Source organism: Hylobates moloch, unplaced genomic scaffold, assembly GCF_009828535.3.
Source record: "Hylobates moloch isolate HMO894 unplaced genomic scaffold, HMol_V3 SCAFFOLD_19, whole genome shotgun sequence".
Taxonomy (NCBI): Eukaryota; Metazoa; Chordata; class Mammalia; order Primates; family Hylobatidae; genus Hylobates; species Hylobates moloch.
In genome coordinates, this window is record NW_026652294.1 from 24,195,686 (window position 1) to 24,220,003 (window position 24,318).

General features: G+C 51.4%; 1 protein-coding gene across 5 annotated transcripts in view; it reads right to left on the reverse strand.

Annotated features, from left to right (window-relative positions):
- Positions 1–251: 251 nt before the first annotated feature.
- The window catches only part of TTLL1 (TTL family tubulin polyglutamylase complex subunit L1), a 48,326-nt gene continuing 24,259 nt past the window's right edge, over positions 252–24,318 (reverse strand). For all 5 annotated transcript variants that reach the window (XM_032138556.2, XM_032138553.2, XM_058431641.1 and 2 more), the window contains 4 exons: positions 20,655–20,798; positions 13,058–13,144; positions 9,194–9,357; positions 252–2,454 (listed from right to left, as the gene is read on the reverse strand). In XM_032138556.2, the coding sequence (XP_031994447.1) occupies positions 2,325–2,454; positions 9,194–9,357; positions 13,058–13,144; positions 20,655–20,798 (525 nt within the window). In that variant the 3' untranslated portion in view covers positions 252–2,324. The remainder of the gene's footprint in view (positions 2,455–9,193; positions 9,358–13,057; positions 13,145–20,654; positions 20,799–24,318) is intronic.

Genomic DNA, 24,318 nt, shown 5'->3' on the forward strand with positions numbered 1-24,318 from the left:
GGCATGGTGGTGTACATCTGTAATCCCAGCTACTTGGGAAGCTGAGGCACGAGAATCACTTCAACCTGGGAGGCAGAGATTGCAGTGAGCTGAGGTCGCGCCACTGCACTCCAGCCTGCTGGGCGACAAAGCGAGACTCTGTCTCAAAAACAAAACAAAAACAAAAAAAACAAAAACTTAAACACCAGGGAACACACACAACGCACATACCCATAAGATCATGAAGAAGGAACGGCTGAAACGTCCACCAATAGCAGTTTATTTGGAGTCTAGCCAAGTACCATTTGTGTATGTTTCTCTTACTTTCTATTCTACCATGTGTTGAAAAGATCTATTTTTCCCTAATTGGCAGTGAAACATCATCAAATATATGTACACATATACACACACACAATATGGCACGTACACTTGACACACATCCATGCATGGGTACTGAGAGAGCTTGGGCAAGTCAGGGAAGACCCTTATCTGAAGGACATACCCTTGGTGCCATTTGGGAGAACAAACTCCTGTTACTAGCATTGCAACAAAAACAGGTGGCAAGCTTTAAAGATAAACTCAAGACAGGGAGTGAAACTTCAGCAAATATGTGTTAATACGACCATGAATAAAAGGCCCTTCCTGGCCAGGCGCGGTGGTTCACGCCTATAATTTCAGCACTTTGGGAGGCCGAGGCGGGAGGATCACCTGAGGTCAGGAGTTCGAGACCAGCCTGGCCAACATAGTGAAACCCCCGTCTCCACTAAAAATACAAAAATTAGTTGGGCGTGGTGGCAGGCGCCTGTAATCCCACCTCCTTGGGAGGCTGAGGCAGGAGAATCGCCTGAACCCAGGAGGTGGAGGTTGCAGTGAGCCTAGATTGTGCCATTGCACTCCAGCCTGGGTGTCAAGAGTGAAACTCCACCTCAAAAAAAAAAAAAAAAGACCCTTCCTAAGAACAGCACTGTAACTCATGAGTTATTACTCAAATGCATCTGTCCATCTACCCACCAACTCAGGTCCTCTCCATACACTCCTGTAAGTCACCGGGCTACCGGGAGACTGCATGGGAACACCATGCTTGTGCAGCCTGTCCCGCAGCCATCGCTCCTCCCACAGCTCCTGGCTGCCCGCGGCGCTTCCCTGCAGCAAACTCAGCTGCTGACGTCATAAAAGACCTGTTTGCGCTCGTCTGCTTCAATTTACAACTGACTCATCCACAAAACCGAAGTGGTAGGAACAGGTCTTTTTGAAGCCGGGCGTGGTGGCTCATGCCTGTAATCCCAACACTTTGGGAGGCTTAGGCAGGAGGATCACTTGAGCCCAGGAGTTCGAGACCAGCCTGGCCAACACGGTGCAACTCTGTCTCTACAAAAAAAAACTTTAAAAAGTAGCTGGGGGTGGTGGTGTGTGCCTGTGTGGTCCCAGCTAGTCGGGAGGCTGAGGCGGGCGGATCACTTGAGCCCAGGAAGTTGAGCCATGATCGCACCATAGCACTCCAGCCTGGGTGACGGGGCGAGGTCCTACCTGAAAAGAAAAAAGAAAAGAAACCAGGTCTTCCTGGGAGCACCTAGACACCTAGACTGACGCATATTTCTAGTTGCCTGTTTTCTTCAAAATCACAGTCAAGTAAGCTGGGCGCGGTGGCTCACGTCTGTAATCCCGGCATTTTGGGAGGTCGAGGTGGGCAGATCACCTGAGGTCAGGAGTTTGAGACCAGCCTGCCCAACACGGTCGAGACCCCATCTCTACTAAAAATACAAAAATTAGCTGGGTGTGGTGGCACACACCTGTAATCCCAGCTACTTGGGAGCCTGAGGTGGGAGAATTACTATCCAGGATGCAGAGGCTGCAGTGAGCCGAGATTGTGCCAGTGCACTCCAGCCTGGGCGACAGAGCAAAACTCTGTCTTGGAAAAAAAAAGAAAAAAATCACAGTCAAGTAAAAAGAAACACAACTAAATGAGCCGTCAGTTAAATACATTCCTCTCTCATGGCAGGACTAGTCTATAAGATTTGTTTTGTTTTTAATTTAGTGTAAAGTTTTTAAATGTTTAAACCTTGTGACACATCAAATTACATGCTTGAATCTGTTACTTTCTGTCAAAAAAAGTGAGTTTTTAATATGAAAATTCTGCTTAGGTTAAAAAAAAACGAGTTTTATACATCTGCGTGAATTGTTTCCTTTAGCACTGTCAAACAGACTCCATAACCTTCCAAAGAAGTGCCTTCATTTATTTACAGGGCTTAGGAAAGGAAAAAAGCTCTACAAAAGGGAAATTTCAAAATAGGGCTTCAGCAGGGGCCCAGGTGGAGTGAGTAGTTTTGATAAGGTCCAGGTGGGAGTCACTTCCAGGTGGTGAGGACGGTTCTCCCCGAGTCTCTCGATCGGCCTGCTCTGGGCCCCAGAGACTGACCCTGACGGCTTCTCAGCTCCCGGTCAGCCCCGTCACCCTGGGCCAGTTCTTCATCGTACCTGGAGACAGAAACAGCCAGGATCACGGCAGGCTCTCTTTCGAAGGCAACAGGCAGGGCCACCAGGCTGCTGTGTGGCAAAAACATCACCCAGAGAAGCGGCCTGAGGGGGCCCCACTCCGCAACTCCTGCTGGCTCCCGCCCACCTCCCACCTGGCTCCAGCCCACCTGCCCGCCAGGTGGCTTTCGCAGCCCAGCAAACGCTCCCCAAGGCCAGCCTGCCTCTGTGGACAACCCTGTTAAGTTGTTATTGTGGACAGTGCTCTCCCCTCGGAAGCTGACATTTTATACAGGTCACCAGGTCAAATTTGGCAATGACTCCAAAGGCAACATGAATGAGGTGACACAGAACCAGCCCGGGGTAAGTGAGGTGAGACTGCCTGGCTGGAAACGCTTCACACAAGGCACCTGCAGGCTGGGGGGACTAACCCCATTCCAGATGGGAGCGGCACATGAGCACCGGCCAGTGGAGGCCAGGGCAGAGAGGCCCCACAGTGCACACTCAGCTAGAGACTCTGCCACTGTGACCCACGCCATCCCTCCCCATTTTCTTTTTCTTCTTTTTTTGAGATGGAGTTTCACCCTATCACCCAGGCTGGTATACAATGGTGCAATCTTGGCTCACTACAACCTCCACCTCCCAGGTTCAAGCGATTCTCCTGCCTCAGCCTCTCGGGTAGCTGGGATTATAGGTGCCCACCACCACACCCAGCAAATTTTTGTATTTTTAGTGGAGACGGGGTTTCCCCATGTTGGCCAGGCTGGTCTCGAACTCCTGACCTCAGGTGATCTGCCCGTTTGGCCTCCCAAAGTGCTGGGAATGACAGGCGTGGGCCACCGTGCCCAGCCCCCATTTTCTTTAACTGCCTGTTTCCCAGTTAAAGTTCATGCATCCTAAGGCCGCATGCACTAAGGAGGCAATAGTGCAGGAAACAGCCTGAATTTTCGCATCTGGAAGAGCTGGATGCCAGCTGCAGCTCCCCAGATGGGGTGGTCACAGCATCTGGGCAAGTCCTGGGTCCTTCCCACAGTGACGGGGCCCTTCTCTCACGGGGTCCCGGAGCATGGTCATTGCTGCCTGCACCTATTGCAGGCTGTGGCAGGGAGCAGGCTAGGGGAATGGGGCCGCCCCCTCCACGGTGACTCACATTACCCTCCCAACTCGGGCGGCAGCACCAGGACTTGCTTCCTCTGGGGGGAAACTGGGGTTCTAGAGGTTTGCTCAGGGCCTAGGGTCCCACAGCCAGTCCGTGGCAGAGGTAAGATTAACCTTTAGGACTTCTGATTTCTAATTCAAGAGTTTTTTGTCCAGCAGAGCTGAGGAGTGTGGAAAGCATCTTTCCCCAGTTAAAGCACATCCGTCGGTGTGCTGCGCTGGCCATCCTGACTAGGACCCTCGGTTGTATGTAGGTATTTATGTCAAACACGAAAGGTACCCAGATGCTGAGTGCTAATCTTTCGGACTTCTGGAAAAGGGTGGATTTCTGTGATAAGCTTATTACCAAAACCAGAGTCTGCAGGTTGAATGTAGTGTGAGTTAGAAACTTCTGAGGTTAAAGAATGTATTTTCTGCATTGTGCTTCTGGTGGCAAACTGGGACTGAAAGAGGAGGTGGGAAGAAAGCATTTTCGGATTCCTTTTTTTTTTTTTTAAACGGTCACCCAGACTGGAGTGTAGTGGCGCGATCTTGGCTCACTGCAACCTCTGCCTCCTGGGTTCAAGAGATTCTCATGCCTCAGCCTCCCAAGTGGCTGGGATTACAGGTGCATGCCACCACGCCCGGCTAATTTTTTGTATTTTTGGTAGAGATGGGGTTTCACCATGTTGCCCAGGCTGGTCTCGAACCCCTGAGCTCAAGCCATTTTCCTGCCTCGGTCTCCCAAAGTGCTGGGATTACAGGTGTGAGCCACTGTGCCTGGCCGCATTTTCTGACTTCTGTCTGTGAAGCAGACACCACAGGGATCCAGGCTCTGCACCAGGGTGCGGCTGTCAGGACGATGACATGGGGGCCTGCTTCCTCTCTGCCTCTCGAAGGAGAGACACAGCCACAGTCCTTATGACACAAGGAAGCCAGACAGGACACCCCCGGAACTCTGGAATCTGCCTGGGTGGGGGATCCTCCAGGAAGCCTCCCTGGCCCCTCTCCACAGGATGAGATACCCCTCCCCACTGGGGGCTCCACATTCATAAATGTCTTCACTCCACTGCCCCTCTGTGTTTGCTTCACTGGCCAGGGGGCTGCAGTGACTGCCTGTCTGGTTCGTGGCTGCCTCCAGCAGCTTGCTCAAGGTCTGGTGGATAGGAATCTATTGAATGAATGGAGAAAAGGATCACATATGGTGACCCGTTTCACAGAGCACTTGTGCTGATATGTGTGGCTCAAAAAACAAAACAAACAGAAAGGAGCATTTGGCAAGCAGCTGGCACCGGGATGCGCTGTTCCCAGGGGTGGTCTGGCCACCTACCGAGCCAACGCAGAGGAGAATCAGAGCCAAGATGGTTCTTCAAAGTTCCTGTTCTAGCAGGCTTTTCTTCTGGGTTTTCACAGAAAGAATCTAGTCACTGTTAGGGTTTTTTAAAGGCTGTAAAAGTACAGTCAGCAACTTCAGAACAGGGTCCTGGAGGTGGCAGATGCAAAGTGCCAGGCCTTGTGGGGTCATAGCCAATGGCGTGGCCTGGGGCACGTGATCTCATGTGGCCAGTGTCCTCTGCTAGATGCTGCTGGGCTCTGAGGGGTTGCTGTGGGCACGCAGAGCACCTGGCATGGACGCGCGGCGCCGCTCAGATGACGTGGCCCTCCCAGTCAGCACCAACTGCTACTGCTGCAGGTGGCTGCACCTGAAAACGGAGCTGGGGTTCTTTGATCAGCTGAATGCCTAAGGGAAGCAAGGCCCGACTAGAAGCGTTTAGAAGCCATCAGCTCCACACAAGAGCCTTCCATTACTCCTCAGGAGCCGGGAGTGGATGGCTGGATCAGGGAGCGGGGTCACCTTGTTGTCTCTTCAACTAAAAGCAGTGAGGCTCTGGCCTCTGCTTCTTCTTCTTTTTTTTTTTGAGGCAGAGTTTTGCTCTGTCGCCCAGGCTGGAGTGCAGTGGCACGATCTCAGCTCACTGCAACCTCCGCCTCCTGGGTTCAAGCCATTCTCCTGCCCTCAGCCTCCCAAGTAGCTGGGATTACAGGTGCCCACCACCACGTCCAGCTAATTTTTGTATTTTTAGTAGAGATGGGATTTCACCATGTTGGCCAGGCTGGTCTTGAACTCATGACCTCAGGTGAGCCACCTGCCTTGGCCTCCCAAACTGCTGGGATTACAGGTATGAGCCAACATGCCCAGCCTGGCCTCTGCTTCTTAGCCTGGAAATGGCGAGTCTGGCCCACTCCCTCAAGAAGGCCAAGGGCTGGATGGGGCAGAGGCTCCACACACTCCCAACAAGCCAGCCTCTCCACCACCCTCAACTGGACTGAAGAGAATCCCCCAAGGTCCTCATGCTACTGACAAGTCTCCCTGCAATGGTCCCCAACCCATACACCCTCACAGGCCCCCTCAGTCCTCCAGCACAGGGGCCACCAGGACCCAGCCCCCAAGGCCGCCATCGCAGTTGCCATCCCCAACCCTGATCTCACCCTTCACTTCCCAGGCTGCCAATCCCAGTCTGACCCCATCCCCAGACTCACCTTCTGTGGGCTCCGGAACTCTCTGCCCATCATCGCACCGACCATGCCCTCCGCTTGTCCTTCAATCTCCGCTTCCCCTTCCTGCTCTAACAGGCTCCTGCGAGACGCTGCTTCCCCTGCAGCCCCTGGTGTGGAGGCTGCTTTCTCTCCCACCCACCATACTCCTGGTTGGAGGCGGCCTCCTCTCTAAAGCCCCCAGCTCTTTCCGGGCCTGGTCACCACAGTTACCTTCGTCCTTGCGCCGTCACCTCCAGTCCTCCCGGTCACCACCCCAGATCCCTTGGAGAGCCAGGGTCCTACCTAGTTCATGGTGGCAGGTGACGGCAATGACCAAACAGATGAAACCCCCAACTCCCTGACCTCTGGTGACCCTGTCCTCTACTCCATCTCAGTCCCATCCCCAGGGAGTCCCCAAGCCTCGTCACCCCTCGCATTATCTCCATGGCGAGTGCTCACTCCCTGACCACTGCCCCTTCTCCTCCCAGCCCACTTCCCTAGTGCCCGACTCCAACAACCCTCCTCCCCGTGGGACTGCCACCCACCCCCGCCTTCTCCCTGTCCCCACTGCCCTCTCTCTTGCCATCGCAAGCTCCCAATCCTGGTCCCTCCCAACCCTCTGCCTTCTCTGTACCTAGCCTGGGCAGCTGACCATGGCGGGAGAGAACAGCCAACCACACACACTGACTGGTCGCCCCTGAAGTTCACAGCCACTACCCTGTAGAGGCCCCGAGGTTGCCGGCAAGCCCAGCATACTTCCATCTGAACTTCCCTTCCACCTGCTCATCCTGTTCCAGACAATGAGCTGTAACATGCGCATCCACACCACAAATCACCCACAGCAGGGGCAAGAGGCAGCTGAGCGTGGGCTCCAGAGTCCTGGGCCCGTGTTCAGATCCTCCCACCAGCAGCGCCTACCCGCTACAAGCCTGACGTCTGTGTGTGTGTGTGTGTAAATTTCACTAAATATTTCTTCGTTTTTTAAAAATTTAAATGAAACGCACATTTTTGCTTTGACAGAAGCATGTAACTGTGAACCTAACACACCTACTCCTCTGCCTTTTACTGCCGTCTCCTTCCCCCTCTTCTCTATGCCCACTCGACCGCAGTATCGATGCCAACAACATGATGTGTGTCCTTCCACGTTTCCCTGCTCATGCATTCGCATGTAAGCCACTGCACATGTCACTTCATGTACACACAGGGGATTCTGAGGCCAATGTTTTACAAGGATTACATTATACACCCTTTTCTGCAGTGTTTTTTTCCCAGGCAACCTCCCAGGCCCCATGGTGTAGCTCTGGGTCAATCTTTTTTTTTTTTTTTTGGAGACAGTCTCACTCTGTCGCCCAGGCTGGAGTGCAGTGGTGCAATTTGGGCTCACTGCAACCTCTGCCTCCCGGGTTCAAGTGATTCTCCTGCCTCAGCCTCCTGAGTAGCTGAGATTACAAGCGTGCACTACCACACCCAGCTAATTTTTTTTTTTTTTTTGTGAGACAGAGTTTCACTCTTTTTGCCCAGGCTGGAGTGTAATGGCATGATCTCGGCTCACTGCAACCTCTGCCTCCCGGGTTCAAGTGATTCTCCTGCCTCAGCCTCCCAAGTAGCTGGGATTACAGGCGCCTACCACCATGCCTGGCTTTTTTTGTATTTTTAGTAGAGACGGGGTTTCACCATGTTGGCCAGGGTGGTCTCGATCTCTCGACCTCGTGATCCGCCCACCTCGGCCTCCCAAAGTGCTGGGATTACAAGTGTGAGCCACCGCACCCGGCCTAATTTTTGTATTTTTAGTAGAGATACAGTTTCACCATGTTGGTCAGGCTGGTCTCGAACTCCTGAGCTCGTGATCCACCCGCCTCGGCCTCCTAAAGTGCTGGGATTACAGGCATGAGCCACTGCGCCCAGCCGGGTCAATCTTTTTAAAGGCCACTTAATAGACCACAGAATGAATGAACCATACTGTGTTCAGCCCCCACACTCCTAATGGGCTCTCACTTTGTTCCCACTTTCGTCACTACAAGTATGCCACGGAACCGCTCTAAGCCTTTGTTTCCACACCTGTGAAATGGAGCTAATAGTCTTACCTACTTCAAAATATTACTGGGGAAAGGAATTGATACTGTGTGTAAAGCACTCTGCACAGTTTCTGACACATGACAAGCCCTCGAAAGTTAGCTATTTCCTTCCCACCCTGTAAGATAGATCTTATTATACCCATTTTTTTTTTTGTAGAGATGGGGTTTCGCGATGTTTGCCAGCCTGGTCTCGAACTCCTGACCTCAGGTGATCCGCCTGCCTCAGCCTCCCAAAATGCTGGGATTACAGGCGTGGGCCACTGCACCTGGTCTATGATACCCATTTAAAGGTAGACAAACTGAGGCTCAAACAGTTGCACTGAGTTCCTCCCTGTCACCCAGCTCTATGTGGCAAAGCCAGGGAATGAGCTCAGGTGACCTGTGAGAAATACGCACTCCACCCAGCCTGCTCCAGCTATCCCGGAGGCCAACGGGGGAGCCTGGCACGTGATCAGTGCAGCACACATATGTCGTGAGTAGGAGCATACACGATGATCAAGTTTAGCACCCAAACTGCTTTTCTGGGCTGGGTGCAGTAGCTCACACTTGTAATCTCAGCACTTTGGGAGGCCGAGGTGGGAGAATCACTTGAGGTCAGGAGTTCAAGACCAGCCTGGCCAACATGGTGAAACCCTGTCTATACTAAAAACACAAAATTTAGCCAGGAGTGGTAACACATGCCTATAATCCCAGCTACTTGGGAGGCTGAGGCAGGAGAACTGCTTGAACCCAGGAGGCAGAGGTTGCAGTGCGCCGAGATCGTGCCACTGCACTCCAGCCTTGGCGACAGAGTGAGACTCCCTCTCAAAATAATAATAAAATAAACAAATTGCTTTTCTGCTACAACACGATCTATCCCATCATGTCATTAGTAAATGAAACACTCTGCCCAAATAAGGAGAATCCTCATATGCCCAGAAATCCAAGCTGGGCTATGGCACACGCCATTCGGAAACACAGAAGGACAAGCGCACAGTCGCACGCAAACTTACAGAATCTCGTAATTGCCGAGGACTTCCTTTGGGGGCGACTTGTTCCATTTGCAGTCTGGGATTTCGCCATTCGGGACGGCGATGTTGAGGGTGTCGTTAATCAGGTTGTACTTGAGGATTCGGTCGTTGGCAGTGCTGGACGTGAGAGACGGGGACGCATTCACCTGTGAGACGAAAGATCCACGTTCCTCACCTGTGTCTCTCGCTCTTTTGGAGTGAAAACGTGCACTGCAGAAGGAGATGCTGGCTGCTACACACTTGTCAAGTCTTTTTTTTTTCTTTTTTTTGAGACAGAGTTTCGCTCTTGTTGCCCAGGCTGGAGTGCACTGGCGCGATCTCGGTTCACTGCAACCTCCGCCTCCCGGGCTCAAGCGATTCTCCTGCCTCAGCCTCCGGAGTAGCTGGGACTACAGGCGCACACCACCACGCCCAGCTATTTTTTGTATTTTTATTAGAGATGGGGTTTCACCACGTTGACCAGGCTGGTCTCGAACTCCTGACCTCAGGTGATCCTCCCACCTCAGCCTCCCAAAGTGCTGGGATTACAGGTGTGAGCCACCGTGCCTGGCAAATGGTTATTTAATATTGCTACTATCTAATACCATCAGAGCACCTTGGATAGGAAGCACTTTGTGATCCACTTTTATTAGCTGTTCAATGAAACATAAGTAATACTTAAAGGTAGGATTAGAATTAGGATCTACAAATCAGAGATCACACAAACATTTTGGGCTAGTGTATGTCACAAACATATTATCAGTGCCTACCTGTGTGACTGGTTCTGTCCTAAGAACCAAGAGCCCCACAGGGGTTTGTTAGAATCAGGGACCCAAATGACCCTGCCCAAGCAGCAGTGTGGGTTTAAGTGGAAGACAATGGGCTCCCTTTTTGCTAAGAGAGTAATATTTCATCAATAAAGCAGCATTCTCACTCAAATGATGAATCCTTCCAACACATGGAAAGGTGGTCCCATAAGGCCTCTGAGAAGCTAAGCAATGTCACAAAATCTGCACATTAAAATGACGACATTTGCTTTGTTCTGTGGAGAGTCCCATAGGCTCTCAGTCACTACTTTTTTTTTTTTGAGACAGAGGCTTGCTCTGTCACCCAGGCTGGAGTGCAGTGGTGCGATCTCGGCTCACTGCGACCTCTGCCTCCCACGTTCAAGCAATTCTCCTGCCTCAGCCTCCCGAGTAGCTGGGATTACAGGCGCGCACCACCACGCCTGGCTAATACTTGTATTTTTAGTAGAGACGGGGTTTCACCATGTTGGTCAGGCTGGTCTTGAACCCCTGATCTCAGGGGATCTGCCTGCCTCGGCCTCCCAAAGTGCTGGGGTTACAGGTGTGAGCCACCGTGCCCGGCCAGTCACTACTTATTTACTTATATTTTAGGCACTGTTCTAATGACCGTGGTTAGCTGTTTCAGGCCATGGGGGATTAGAGGGAGCAAATTTGTAAGCTGTTCAGGTTTCTCCCAGTCAGACTGCCTGTCTGTGCTGCTAGCAGGGCATCAAATATGTACTGTGCCAAAGAATTGCACAGATCTCATTGTCCCAAAAATGACCACTGTAGTATACCATAATAATATAATTCTTATTATGAATACATGAAGATTAAGAATTATTATTAGGGGCCGGGCGCGGTGGCTCATGCCTGTAATCCTAGTACTTTGGGACGCCGGGGCGGGTGGATCATGAGGTCAAGAGCTTGAGACCAGCTTGGCCAACATGGTGAAACCCTGTCTCTACTAAAAATAAAATTAGCCAAGTGTGGTGGCGGGCGCCTATAATCCCAGCTACTTGGGAGGCTGAGACAGGAGAATCGCTTGAACCCAGGAGGCGGAGGTTGCAGTGAGCTGAGATCACGCCACTGCACTCCAGCCTGGGTCACAGAGTGAGACTCTGTCTCCAAAAAAAAAAAGAATTGTTTTAGGCTATGTGCAGTGGCTCACACCTATAACCCCAGCACTTTGGGAGGCCAAGGTGGAGGGATCACTTGAAGCTAGGAGTTCAAGGCTAGCCTAGGCAACACAGCGAGACCCTATCTCTACCAAAAAAAAAAAAAAAAATTATCTGGGAAGAGTGGCAGACACCTCTTGTCCCAGCTACACAGGAGGCTGAGGTGAGAAAGATCACTCGAGCCCAGGAGTTCAAGTTGCGCCGAGCAACGATGGTGACATTGCACTCCAGCCTGGAACACAGAGCAAGACTTGGTCTCTTAAAAAAAAAAACCCAGGCCAGCCATGGTGGCTCAAGCCTGTAATCCCAGCACTTTGGGAAGCTGCAGTGGGCAGATCACTTGAGGTCCGGCGTTCAAGACCAGCCTGACCAACATGGTAAAACCCCATCTCTACTAAAAATACAAAAATTAGCCAGGCGTGGTGGCAGTTACCTGTAATCCCAGCTACTCAGGAGGCTGAGGCAGGAGAATTGCTTAAACCCGGGAGGCGGAGGTTGCAGTGAGCCAAGATTGTGCCATTGTACTCCAGCCTCGGTGACAGAGCAAGACTCTGTCTCAAAAAAAAAAAAATGTTCACAATTAAGATCCTAGTTCATCCAGGAGAGACTTCCATTCAAGTCACTCTGTTTTTGTTTTTTTTGTTTGTTTGTTTTTGAGACAAAGTCTCCCCTCTGTCACCCAAGGTTGGAGTGCAGTGGCGTGATCTCAGCTCACTGCAACCTCAGCCTCCCCAGTTGAAGCCATTCTTCTGCCTCGGCCTCCCCAGTAGCTGGGATTACAGGTGCGCACCACCACACCTGGCCAATTTTTTTATTTTTAGTAGAGGCGGGGTTTTGCCATGTTGGCCAGGCTGGTCTTGAATTCCTGACCTCAGGTGATCCACCCGCCTTGGCCTCCCAAAGTGCTGGGATTACAGGAGTGAGCCACCGTGCCCGGCCTCGTTATTCTGTTTAACATGGAGGACAAGAAAGTACAAACGCTGGCTGTCTATTCCCCGCTCACACACCCAGCTTTGGTGGCAGAAGGATATGCCTGGAAGATGCCATGATGGAACCAGCTCACTTGCTCTTCAGCAGCTTCCTACAGGGGTTCTCATGACTCTACCCACAGGGAACCAGTCCCTACAACCTGCTATTGTGGACTTGGGTGTCCTGGCTCAAAATGTGACCGAGATGAAGGGCCCAAGCCATCCACTGGCGAAAGAACTTGGTTGGGAGGGCGTGCAGGGAGATGAACCAATAGAGCTGGAGTTCTTTTGTCCCCTTGGAGGCCTGAAGCTCCTCCTCCTGGCTCCAGAGCAATGGTTGGGTTTGAAGCTGGGGCCTCTGAGAAGTGCGCCAGCGCCCACTGTGGCTGAGGTCGCACCAGCCAGGCTTGGTGTCAGGAGGCAGCGCTAAACAGATAGTCACCACGACATCCTCTCTACCCATTGAAAGAGGCAGAGGAATCCACTTCCAAACTCTGCCTTCATATATGCCGAAGAACAGCAGGGGCGTTCCTTCCCTCAGGAGAGTGTGCTCCTGCTGGCCAAGGGCTGCCGAGGTTGTGCGCTGCTTTCCTAGATGGGAACACTGTCACCCATGAGGACAGTGGAGGGCCTGGGGGACAGGGTGCAGGACTGAGGGAGGACGGACTAGCCCAGACGCACCCTGGAGGTGTCGTAGCCACCAGGTTCACGTGAGATGGGCCACAGCTCCTTGTCGTGGGCTGGGCTCTGGGAGGGGAGCAAGGCAGGAATGTGCTTATACCTTAACCATCAGCAAACAATCAAACCTGAACATCAGTCCCCTTCCTGCCTGGCCTGAGAAACATCTGGGGCCTGGGGGACTGCTGGGCCCGAATCGGGGCAGAAGCGTGTCGGGGGCTGTGTGTGGTGACCAGGTGCAGGTGCTCCCGCAGTTACCTCAATCAGCCAGGGCTTCAGCTTGTCGTCGATGATGATGTCGTAGCCATAGCATTCAAAGCAGTGCTTGTCATTGTTCATCACCGGCTGGAGAGAGAGTGACCAGTGGGTGACATGGCCAGCATCGAAGGGCGCAGCCGAGACCAACGCCACAGAGACAAGCAGGGTCGTCCCACAGTCCCAACCTCCCACAGCAGGGGTTCCCACCCTCCACCACAAACGCTTCCTTCCCTCCTCTCCCTCTTCCTCCCGCAGAGCTCAGAGATTGGGCACTTTCCTTAGCCTGACAGAGGGAACTGATGAAGCCGTAACGGGCATCTCTGCATCTCACTCATCAGAGGCTTGACTAGCACCCAACCCCTCTGTCGGCGTGAGACTGTCATCAGAGTGGACAGATGTCCAGCTCCAAGCCCAGAACCTGCAGTGAAGGTCTGTGCAGCCTTATCACAGACAAACACAAACTGTCCACCAGGCTGCCCGTCACCCCTTCCCAGGCCCTTAGGGATCCGGGTGCCAGACTATTAACCTCTGTTCCCTGTGACAAAAGTAAATCCATTTAAATACAAATTTTTGAATTTCCTTTGTAATTTTCAATTCCATTTCACTTAGATACACCTTAGATTAACTGTTCTCCAGATACATAAATAACGCCACCTGAGGCTGGGTGCAGTGGCTCATGCCTGTAATCCCAGCACTTTGGGAGGCCAAGGTGGGAGGATCACTTGAGCCCAGGAGCTTGAGACCAGCCTGAGCAACACAGCGAGACCCCCGCCTCTACAAAAAATAAAAAATTTAGCTGGGTGTGGTGGTATGTGCCGGTAGTCCCAGCTACTCGGGACGGCTGGAGGCTGGGAGGGAGAGGAGTGTGGTGAGGAGTGCTGGAGTACAGTGAGCCATGATCATGCCACTGCACTCCGGCCTGGGTGACAGGGCAAGAACCTGTCACTTAAAAGCAAACAAACAAACAAAAAAAGAAAACTGGCTGGGCGCAGTGGCTGATGTCTGTAATCCCAGCACTTTGGGAGGTGGAGGCGGGTGGATCACCTGAGGTCGGGAGTTTGAGACCAGCCTGGCCAACATGGTGAAACCCTGTCTTACTAAAAATACAAAAAATTAGCGGGCCGTGGTGGTGGGTGCCTGTAATTCCAGCTGCTTGGGAGGCTGAGACAGGAGAATCACTTGAACACAGAAGGTGGAGGTTGCAGTGAGCCGAGACTGCGCCACTGCACTCCAGCCTGGGCAACAAGAGTGAAACTCCGTCTCAAAAAAAAAAAAAACAACACAAAAAAGCCCCCCAAAGCCAGCTGCTTATGATGCAGATTCCTGGGCCCTCCCCAGCCTGCCTGGATTCAACCTCTGGAGACGCACCACAGTTTTACAGGCTCCTCAGAGACTTGTGCAACCTGGCCGGGCGCGGTGGCTCACACCTATAATCCCAGCACTTTGGGAGTCCGAGGCGGGTAGATCACGAGGTCAGGAGATCGAGACCATCCTGGCTAACACGGTGAAACCCCATCTCTACTAAAAATACAAAAAATTAGCCGGGCGTGGCGGCGGGCGCCTGTAGTCCCAGCTACTCGGGAGGCTGAGGCAGGAGAACGGCGTGAATCCGGGAGGCGGAGCTTGCAGTGAGCTAAGATCACACCACTGCACTCCAGCCTGGGCGACAGAGTGAGACTCTTGTCTCAGAAAAAAAAAAAAGAAAGAGAGACTTGTGCACCCTATAGTCAGTGAAGCATAGAGATGGGGTAGGGAGGTCTTGTCACACGATAGAGGGCATCAGACTCCCCTTCAACAAAACACTTGAAGCTAGAAACTCTGGGAAGGAGAGAGCCCGGTCCACCCTCCTCACTCACTGAGGGAAAGGGAGGCTCTGGTTGGCTGCCTCCTCATGTAATTTAGTGGAATTACATTTAAACTAAAAGCCTGGTATCCTCATCCAGGCCAGTGCCCAGATGACTGTCTCAGAAAATGTCTGTAAGACAGGAAGTCATTAGCCTGACTGTCATTCTCCAAACCCCGCTCTGCCTCCAGCCCTGAGCAGGCTGCCTGCATTGCGTAGCTCTCAGCATCTCTGTCCAGTCTCATGCTGCAGGTTTGGGTTCCTCGAGGGGTCTCAGAGCCACCTCCCGTCCTGCACCAGGCCCCTCCCATGTGCCTGTTTCCTTGTCTGCCGCACTCTGAGGACAACATGCCTGGTAAAAACCAGGTGATGAAATATTTGCTAAGTGAATAAAAACTGAATAAATAAATTCCTGCTCCCAAAGGCTCGCAGAGCCTTAGAAATCTATCATAACAGCTTTTCAGTTCAGGAAACTGAGGCCCAGAAGGAGTCGTTCAGAGGCACCTGCCAGAGGGCCAGGCTTGAAGGGATATAGGTTTCCTTGATTAAACAGCTAACTTTTTCTCAAAGCTCTACCAAAATGGGCTGGGGAGGGAGAGAGAACAAAGGGCGGGTTAATCTGGTATTAGAATTCACACAATCACGTGTTAACAGATTAGCGGAATTTAACTCTACCCAATCATGAAGTCAGTCTCTGCAGAGCACTGTTCACGTATACGCCGTGACACTGCTGTCAGGGTCCCGGTTTCACAGATGAGGCATCTGAGGCCCAGCAAGAGTGGGCTCTTGAGCAAAGTCCCCTGTCGGGATATGGTGGGGCCTGGCATGGAATCAGATCTGAACTCCACACTCGTTACCTGCCACCCAAGCTGCAACCCAAGCCACCAAGGTATAAGGAGCTTCAGTGGGACAAGAGATGGGGCACTCTGCCCCTAAGATGTATCTCCAGCAATGAACTAGGTCCTGAGTTTTTTCTGTCGAATCCTCACTGTGAGCCAAAGACACAGAACGAACCCACACACCATGCTCATGCACCACTTTGAAAGCAGGAAGAGCTTCACTCAAAGTGCAGAAAGTCAAGGCACCCACCCGACATCATCTCTTTCTTTCTTTTTTTTTTTGAGATGGAGTTTTGCTCTTGTTGACCAGGCTGGAGTGCGATGGCACGGTCTCGGCTTACTGCAAATTCCACCTCCCAGGTTCAAGCGATTCTCTTGCTTCAGGCTCCCAAATAGCTGGGATCACAGGCGTGCACCACCACACCCAGCTAATTTTGTATTTTTAGTAGCGATAGGATTTCACCATGTTGGCCAGGCTGGTCTCAAACTCCTGACCTCAGGTGATCCACCCACCTTGCCCTCCCAAAGTACTGGGATTACAAGCATGAGCCACCGCACCGGGCCTTTTTTTCTTTTTTTTTTTGAGACGGAGTCTTGCTCTGTGGCCCAGGCTGGAGTGCAGTGGCGCAATCTCGGCTTACTGCAATCTCTGCCTTCCGGGTTCACACCATTCTCCTGCCTCAGCCTCCCGAGTAGCTGGGACTACAGGTGCCCACCACCACGCCCGGCTAATTTTTTGTATTTTTAGTAGAGATGGGGTTTCACCATGTTAGCCAGGATGGTCTTGATCTTCTGACCTTGTGATCCACCCACCTTGGCCTCCCAAACTGCTGGGATTACAGGTGAGCCACCACAGCCCCTTCTTTTCGTTTTTTGAGACAGAATCTTAGTCTGTCACCCAGGCTGGGGTGCAGTGGTGTGGTCTCCGCTCACTGCAACCTCTACCTCCCGGGTTCAAGCGATTGTCCTGTGTCAGCCTCCCGAGTAGCTGGGATTATGGGTGTGTGCCATCACGCCTGGCTAATTTTTGTATTTTTAGTAGAGATGGGGTTTCGTCATGTTATCCAGGCTGGTCTTGAACTCCTGGCCTCAAGTGATCCGCCCACCTCAGCCTCTCAAAGTGCTGGGATTACAGGCATGAGCCTCTGTGCCTGGCCACCTCTGTCTATAGTTTTCTTTTTTCTTTTTCTTTATTTCTTTTTTTGAGACAAGGTCTCACTCTGTCGCCCAGGCTAGAGTGCAGTGGCGTGATCACGGCTCCCTGTAGCCTCAATCTTCCAGGCTCAAGTGATCTTCCCAGGTCAGCCTGCCCAGTAGCTGGGACTATAGGCATGCACCACCATGCCTGGCTAATTTTTGTATTTTTTGTAGAGACAGGGTATCGCATGTTGCCCAGGCTGGTCTCAAATTCCTGGGTCAAGCAATCTGCCCACCTCGACCTCCCAAAGGGCTGGGACAACAGGTGAGCACCAACACATTTGGCTAATTAAAAAAAATTTTTTTTTTTTTAGTAGAGACAGCATCTTGCTATGTGGTCCAGGCTGGTCTTGAACTCCTGGCCTCAAGCAATCCTCCTGTCTCAGTCTCCCAAAGTGCTGAGATTACCAGCATGAGCCACCATGCCCAGCCTCTTAATTTTCGTGGTTGTTTCACTGAAGCCTTTCACTTCAAAGAGGCTCAATATAAGTGGATATGTTTAAAGGTAAAAGTAGAAGACAACGCCTTAATTTTCCACAGAGAATATTTCTTTTTTTTTTTTTTTTTGTCTTTTTTTTCCTTTTTGTGGAGAAGGAGGTCTCGCTATATTGCCCAGGCAGGTCTCGAACTCCTGAGTTCAAGCTATCGTCCTGCCTCTGCCTCCCTAAGAACTGGGATTACAGGTGTGAGCCAACACATCTGGCCTCCACAGAGAATGTTTCATATAAATATGTTCATACAGCAAGGCACAGTGGCTCCTGCCTATAATCCCAGCACTTTGGGAGTCCGAGGCAGGCAGATCACAAGGTCAAGAGATCGAGAGCATCCTGGCCAACATGGTAAAACCCTGTCTCTACTAAAAATACAAAAATTAGCTGGGCGTGGTGGCACGCACTTGTAGTCCCAGCTACTCAGGAGGCTGAGGCAAGAGAATTGCTTGAACCTGGGAGGCGGAGGTTGCAGTGAGTTGAGATCGCATCACTGCACTCCAGCCTGGCGACACAATGAGACTCTGTCTCAAAAAAAATTGAAAACAAAAAATATGTTCACACATCAACCTTGATGTCATCACACTTTCTCCAGAACAGCAGTTTCACACATTTCTTTCTTTCTTCTTCTTTGTCCTTTTTTTTTTTTTTTTTTTAAAGAGACAGGGCTGGCTGGGTGCAGTAGCTCATGCCTGTAATCCCAGCACTTTGGGAGGTCCAGGTGGGTGGATGACCTCAGGTCAAGAGTTTGAGACTAGCCTGGGCAACATGGCGAAACCCCGTCTCTACTTAAAAATACAAAAATTAGCCAGGTATGGTGACGTGCACCTGTAGTCCCAGCTACTTGGGAGGCTGAAGCAAGAGAATCTCTTGAACCCGGGAGGTGAAGGTTGCTGGGAGCCAAGATTGTGCCACTGCACTCCAGCCTGGGTGACAGAGTGAGACTCTGTCTCAAAAACAAAACAAAACAAAAACATTAAAGAGACAGGGCCTCGTTGTCACCCAGACTGGAGTGCATTGGCACAATCATGGCTCACTGTACCCTCAAACTCCTGGACTCAAGCGATCCTCCCACCTCACCCTCCTGACTAGCTGGGATCACAAGTATATGCCACCATGCCCGGCTAATTTAGTTTTTATTTTTAGAAGCAAGGTCTTGGCCAGGCGTGGTGGCTCACATCTGTAATCCCAGCACCTTGGGAGGCCGAGGTGGGTGGATCACAAGGTCAGGAGATCCAGACCAGCCTGGCCAACACAGTGAAACTCTGTCTGTACTAAAAATACAAAAATTAGTTGGGCGTTGTGGTGCAAGTCTGTAATCCCAGCTACTCGGGAGGCTGAGGCAGGAGAATTGTTTGAACCAGGGATCGGCGGCTGCAGTGGGCTGAGATTGTGCCACTGCACTCCAGCCTGGTCGACAGAATGAGATTCCGTCTCAAAAAAAAAAAAAAAAAAGCAGGGTCTTGCTTTGTTACCCTCAAGTCCCAAACTTTTGGGCTTAAGTGATCCTCCACCTCGGCCTCTCAAAGTGCTGGGATTACAGGCGTGAGCCACTGTGCCCAGCCAATTTCATACATTTCCGACTGTGGAGCGAAGCTCTTTCTCACAGCCTCTTGACGCCAATGTGGGGGACACATACCACAGTCTGGCCATGGTTACTTTTGCTCTTTGACGTGGTGGTGATTCTTTGAACTTTGGGAGTTTTGTAAAGCACCTTTGTTAAAAGAATGGGAAGTATCCCACCACACACACACTCCACGGTGATGTGGCACCCACTCTCTGGGCCCATATCTGAGTAGTTGGGTCTCTCAGGGGCCACCTCAAAAGGTAGAAGGACAGACCATACTTGCCCTCAGAGAAAAAAACAAAAGACCACAAAACTGACAGGAGAGACTGGGCTCCTGGAGTGGGCTGGGGAGGGTGGGCGGGTTGCTTTCCTGCCCCTCCCTCATAGGTGAGACGGGGAGATTTCATGGGCTTTGGGCCAGAAACCTATTCTACTTCCCAGCCCTGGGGCCTGGGCCTCCGTTTTCCCAGGAGTCATATGCGGGTAACAAAACACCCTCAAGACACCCGCTGAGGGAGCACTGGAAATATATATTTTTTTCCAGACAGTCTCACTCTGTCGCCAGGTTGGAGTGCAGTGGCGCGATCTCGGCTCACTGCAAGCTCCGCCTCCCAGGTTCACACCATTCTCCTGCGTCAGGTTCCCGAGTAGCTGGGACTACAGGTGCCCGCCACCATGCCTGGCAATTTTTTTTGTAGTTTTAGTAGAGATGGGGTTTCACCGTGTTAGCCAGGATGGTCTCAATCTCCTGACCTCGTGATCTGCCCACTTTGGCCTCCCAAAATGCTGGGATTACAGGCCTGAGCCACAGCGCCCGGCCCCGGAAATATTAATAGTAGCCAGCTTGCTGGTGCTCCGATGTTCCTTTCTCTCCTTTCCCTTAAAAATAGATGTGCACCTGCTTTAACACTGTAAAACAAAACACGAATGCCAACTGAAAACCAGCAAATAAACATAAAATGTGAAGATAAAAAAAGAAGAGGCATGCCATTTCCAGCCCGAAATATCTATGAAATACTAAAGTCAGGACATCTACAGACAAGAGGCTGCTGGAAGTCCATCTCCAATATATCAGTTTATGCCAAAATAGTTATTATTGACTTAGTGGGTATAAGAGGGGTGAAGGGGCCAGGGCCTGTGGCTACACCTGAGAGGCTAGCCTGGCTCACCCCGGAACGGCACTGGGCTGGAAGATAGCCCCTTTCCCTTCCTGAAAACACTGTAGCCTCTGGCAGACATGCAGGTGGCAAGAACATGAAAACAGGCTTTTTTTTTTTTTTTTTTTTTTTTTTTTTGAGACAGAGTCTCACGCTGTCACCCAGGCTGGAGTGTGATCTCCACTCACTACAACCTCCGCCCCCCGGGTTCAAGCGATTCTCTTGTCTCAGCCTCCCAAGTAGCTGGAATTATATGTGCATGCCACCACGCCCGGCTAATTTTTGTATTTTTAGTAGAAACAGGGTTTAACCATGTATGTGGGCCAGGCTAGTCTCAAACTTCTGACCTCAGGTGATCTGCCCACCTCAGCCTCCCAAAGTGCTGGGATTACAGACGTGAGCCATCGCGCACAGATGAAAACAGGTATTTTTAACAGAAAGACAGCAAGCCCCCCTACTCCCAAACGGGCCCTGGGAGCCGGCTGCCCCGCCCGCACCAAACTCACCGCCACGGCCTTCAGGGACTGCACGATGATCCAGTGGATCTTGTCGAACAGCTTGCTGGTCACCTCCTTGCCGCGGGTACTCTCCAGGTACAGCCGCAGGTTGCTCACTGTCCACTTGCCCCCATGGATGTGGTTGTAGTCCTCCTGGGGACGGGAAAGCGGGCACGCATCCCTCAGGCTATGCACCCCAGAGGAACCCAGTGGAACCGTTGCATCCCCCAAGCATTTCTGGAGTGCCCCCTGGGTGTGGGCATCCAGCAACAAGGCAAACGTCCGGACCCCTGCCCCAGGGAGATCTGGGCTGGCTAGTTTCCGTTTTGTTTTAAGACAGGGTCTCACTCTGTCCCCCAAGCTGGAGTGCGATGGCATGACTTTGGTGCACTGCAGCCTTGACCTCTTGAGCTCAAGCGATCCTCCCACCTCAGCCTCCCAAGTAACTGGGACTACAGGCATGTGCCACTATGCCTGGCTAATTTTTAAATTTTTTGTAGAGAAGAGGTCTCACTATGTTGCCCAGACTAGTCTTGAACTCCTGGCCTCAAGCGATCCTCCTGCCTTGGCCTCCCAAAGTGTTGGGATTACAGGCAAGAGCCACTGTGCCCGGCCACCTGGGCCTCCTATTATGTGGGGTTTTTTTGTTTTTATTTTTGTTGTTTTGAGACAGAGTCTCACTTTGTCACCCAGGCTGGAGTGCAATGGCACGATCTCGGCTTACTGCACTGTGAGCCACCATGCTTGGCCTTCCGTGGGTATTTTAAAATGCTCATCTCCCTAATGCTCTCAGGCTTAATCATTTATGCCTCACAGCACAGGCTGTGGAGTGCTGCCAGGATACCCTTCAAGACCAAGGCACTCATTCTTCTAGCTGAGACCCACCCTCACTGGGCGTGCCCTTGGCTTGAGGGAGCTGCCTAATCCAGGGTGAAAGCCCTCCCCAAGGCAACAGCATATCATGTCTGGCTGATGCCAGGTGTCAGCCCCTGCTCCCTCCAGGACAGCTCTGCAGGGCCACCCCCGCTCCACAGCGCCCCACGGTGGGCAGGGGTCTCCACTGCAGCAACATCAGCTTGCTGACTTCTACCTCAGAGTCTTTCCTGGGGAAGCCAACCTAAGACACGCCTGGGCTGCACACTGCAGTTTAAAAGCACCACACCCATAACTCTCCAACAACCTTGAGAAGTCGCCATTATCATTCCACTTCACAGGGGAGGCCGGGCTCAGAGAAGCTGTTACTTGGCCAAGCTTTCCTCCTGGCTGGGATGGGGCTGGGCTCCCAGCCCAAATGTTCTGATGCCAGTTCTGAGCTCTTCCTGTTTTGCCACCCCTGAAAATTAATTCTCCATACACTGCTTGCCTTTGAAGGCAAAGAGCTAGAAAATACCCAAATGTATTACATTGTTAGGAGACTGCAATTTCATTTTCTAAGCATAAAGTGAGAACCATGAACTAAAAACCAGCCTACTAACTCTTCGAGCAAACACCACTGACTCAAAGCAGATAAAAGGAGAATTAACCGTATTTTAAAAGAAAGTCCAGGCGCAGTGGCTCATGCCTGTAATCCCAGCACTTTGGGAAGCCAAGGTGACAGGATCACCTGAGGTCAGGAGTTCGAGACCAGCCTAGTCAACATGGTGAAACCTCGTCTCTACTAAAAACCCCAGCCAGGTGTGGTGGCGCGCACCTGTAACCCCAGTTACTCGGGGGGGCTGAGGCAGAAGAATCGCTTGAACCCGGAAGGCGGAGGTTGCAGTGAGCCAAGATCCCACCACTGTACTCCAGCCTGGGTGACAGAGCAAGACTCTGTCTAAAAAAACTAATAATCATAAATACATAAATAAAAAATAAAATTTGTAAAACTGACGCTTGCTTGGTTTGCTCTGAGGAAGACCTGAAGGGGAAGCGAGTTAGGCCAGCCACATGTGGAAGCCACTTGGCCCCCGTAAGCGGTGGCCATCGTCATCCCAAGACCAGCAAGGTGAACCCCTGGCTCCTGTTGGCAGCTGTGGGGCCCGGAGGGCTGGTGAGCTGCCCAAGTCACAGAGGTAAGTGATGGGCGGAGGACCGCGTCCAGCCTCGTCTGACCAAACTCTTCAGCAGGTTCTTCAGAAATGCATATTTCATACCAATACTCACTCTTTCTCCTCAAATTAGAAAAAAGACCAGCGCATTCAAGGCTTCCATTCAAAGAAGATTCAAATCAAAGAAGGAGTCTTTCATAAAGAAACGAGACCTTTGGTTTGTGTTGGGGTGAAATTAGAGCCCCAAACCTGAACCGCACCCACAAAGCCCTGTGTGTCTGCCTTTGCTGGCCTCTCCAGTCCCTCCCCATCCACTGCCCTCAAGCCAGGGGCTCCTGCTACCCTGGCGTCCTTTCAGCCCCTGTAACGCTCCAGCTGGCAACAGGGCCTCGGCACATGCTGTACCTACTACTATGGAACCTTCCCTACCTCCTCTGGATTATCCCTACTCATGCTTCAGATCTCGGCTCCAGCACCGCTTTGCAGGGAAGCCTTCTCCAACCGCTGGATGAGGGGCTTCTTTTGTTCCATGCTCTTCTAGATGTGTGTTCCTCACTTTCAGAGCAAGCAGCTCGGTTTGTAATTTCATGTTCATCAGGGTGATTATTTGATGACTATCTCCCCTGGAAGCTCTGGGATCCATGAGAGTAGGTACTAAGGTAGGCTTTGCCTATCACTGTGTCCTGGGCACTCGGAAGGGGACCAACTCACATAGGTACTCAATGGGTACAGATGCCTCTCCGATGGGGCTATGTCCAGATAAACCCATAGCAAGTTGAAAATATTGTAAGTTGAAAGTGTATTTGGCTGGGTGCAGTGGCTCACGCCCCTAATCCCAGCACTTTGGGAGGCCAAGGCGGGTGGATCACGAGGTCAAGAGACCAAGACCATGCTAGCCAACAAGGGGAAATCCCATCTCTACTAAAAATACAAAAATTAGCTGGGCATGGTGGCTCACGCCTGTAATCCCAGCTACTCGGGAGGCTGAGGCAGGAGAATCGCTTGAACCTGGGAGGCGGAGGTTGCAGTGAGCGGAGATCATGGCACTGCACTTCATTCAGCCTGGCAACACAGCGAGACTCCATCTCTTAAAAAAAGAAAAAAGAAAAGAAAAAAGAAAAAAAAAAGAAACTGCATTATTTAACGCCAGGCACAGTGGCGCACGCCTGTAATCCCAGCACTTTGGGAGGTTGAGGTGGGTGGATCACTTGAGATAAAGAGTTCGAGACTAGCCTGGCCAACATGATGAAACCCTATCTCTACTAAAATATAAAAATTAGCCAGGCATGGTGGCACATGCCTGTAGTCTCAGCTCCTCAGGAAGCTGAGGCAGGAGAATCACTTGAACCTGGGAATCAGAGGTTGTGGTGAGCTGGGATCATGCCACTGCACTCTAGCTGGGGCAACAGAGCGAGACTCCACCTCAAAAAGAAAAAAAAACGTGCATTTTATATACCTAACCTACTGAATATCATAGCCTTGCCAATCTAAGACATGCTCAGAACACTTACAATAGCCTGAAGTTGGGCAAAATCATCTAAGGCAAAGCCTATTTTATAATAAAGTGTGAAATATCTCACATAATTTATTGACTACTGTACTCAAAGTAAAAAACCAAATGGTTGCATGTGTACTTGAAGTACAGT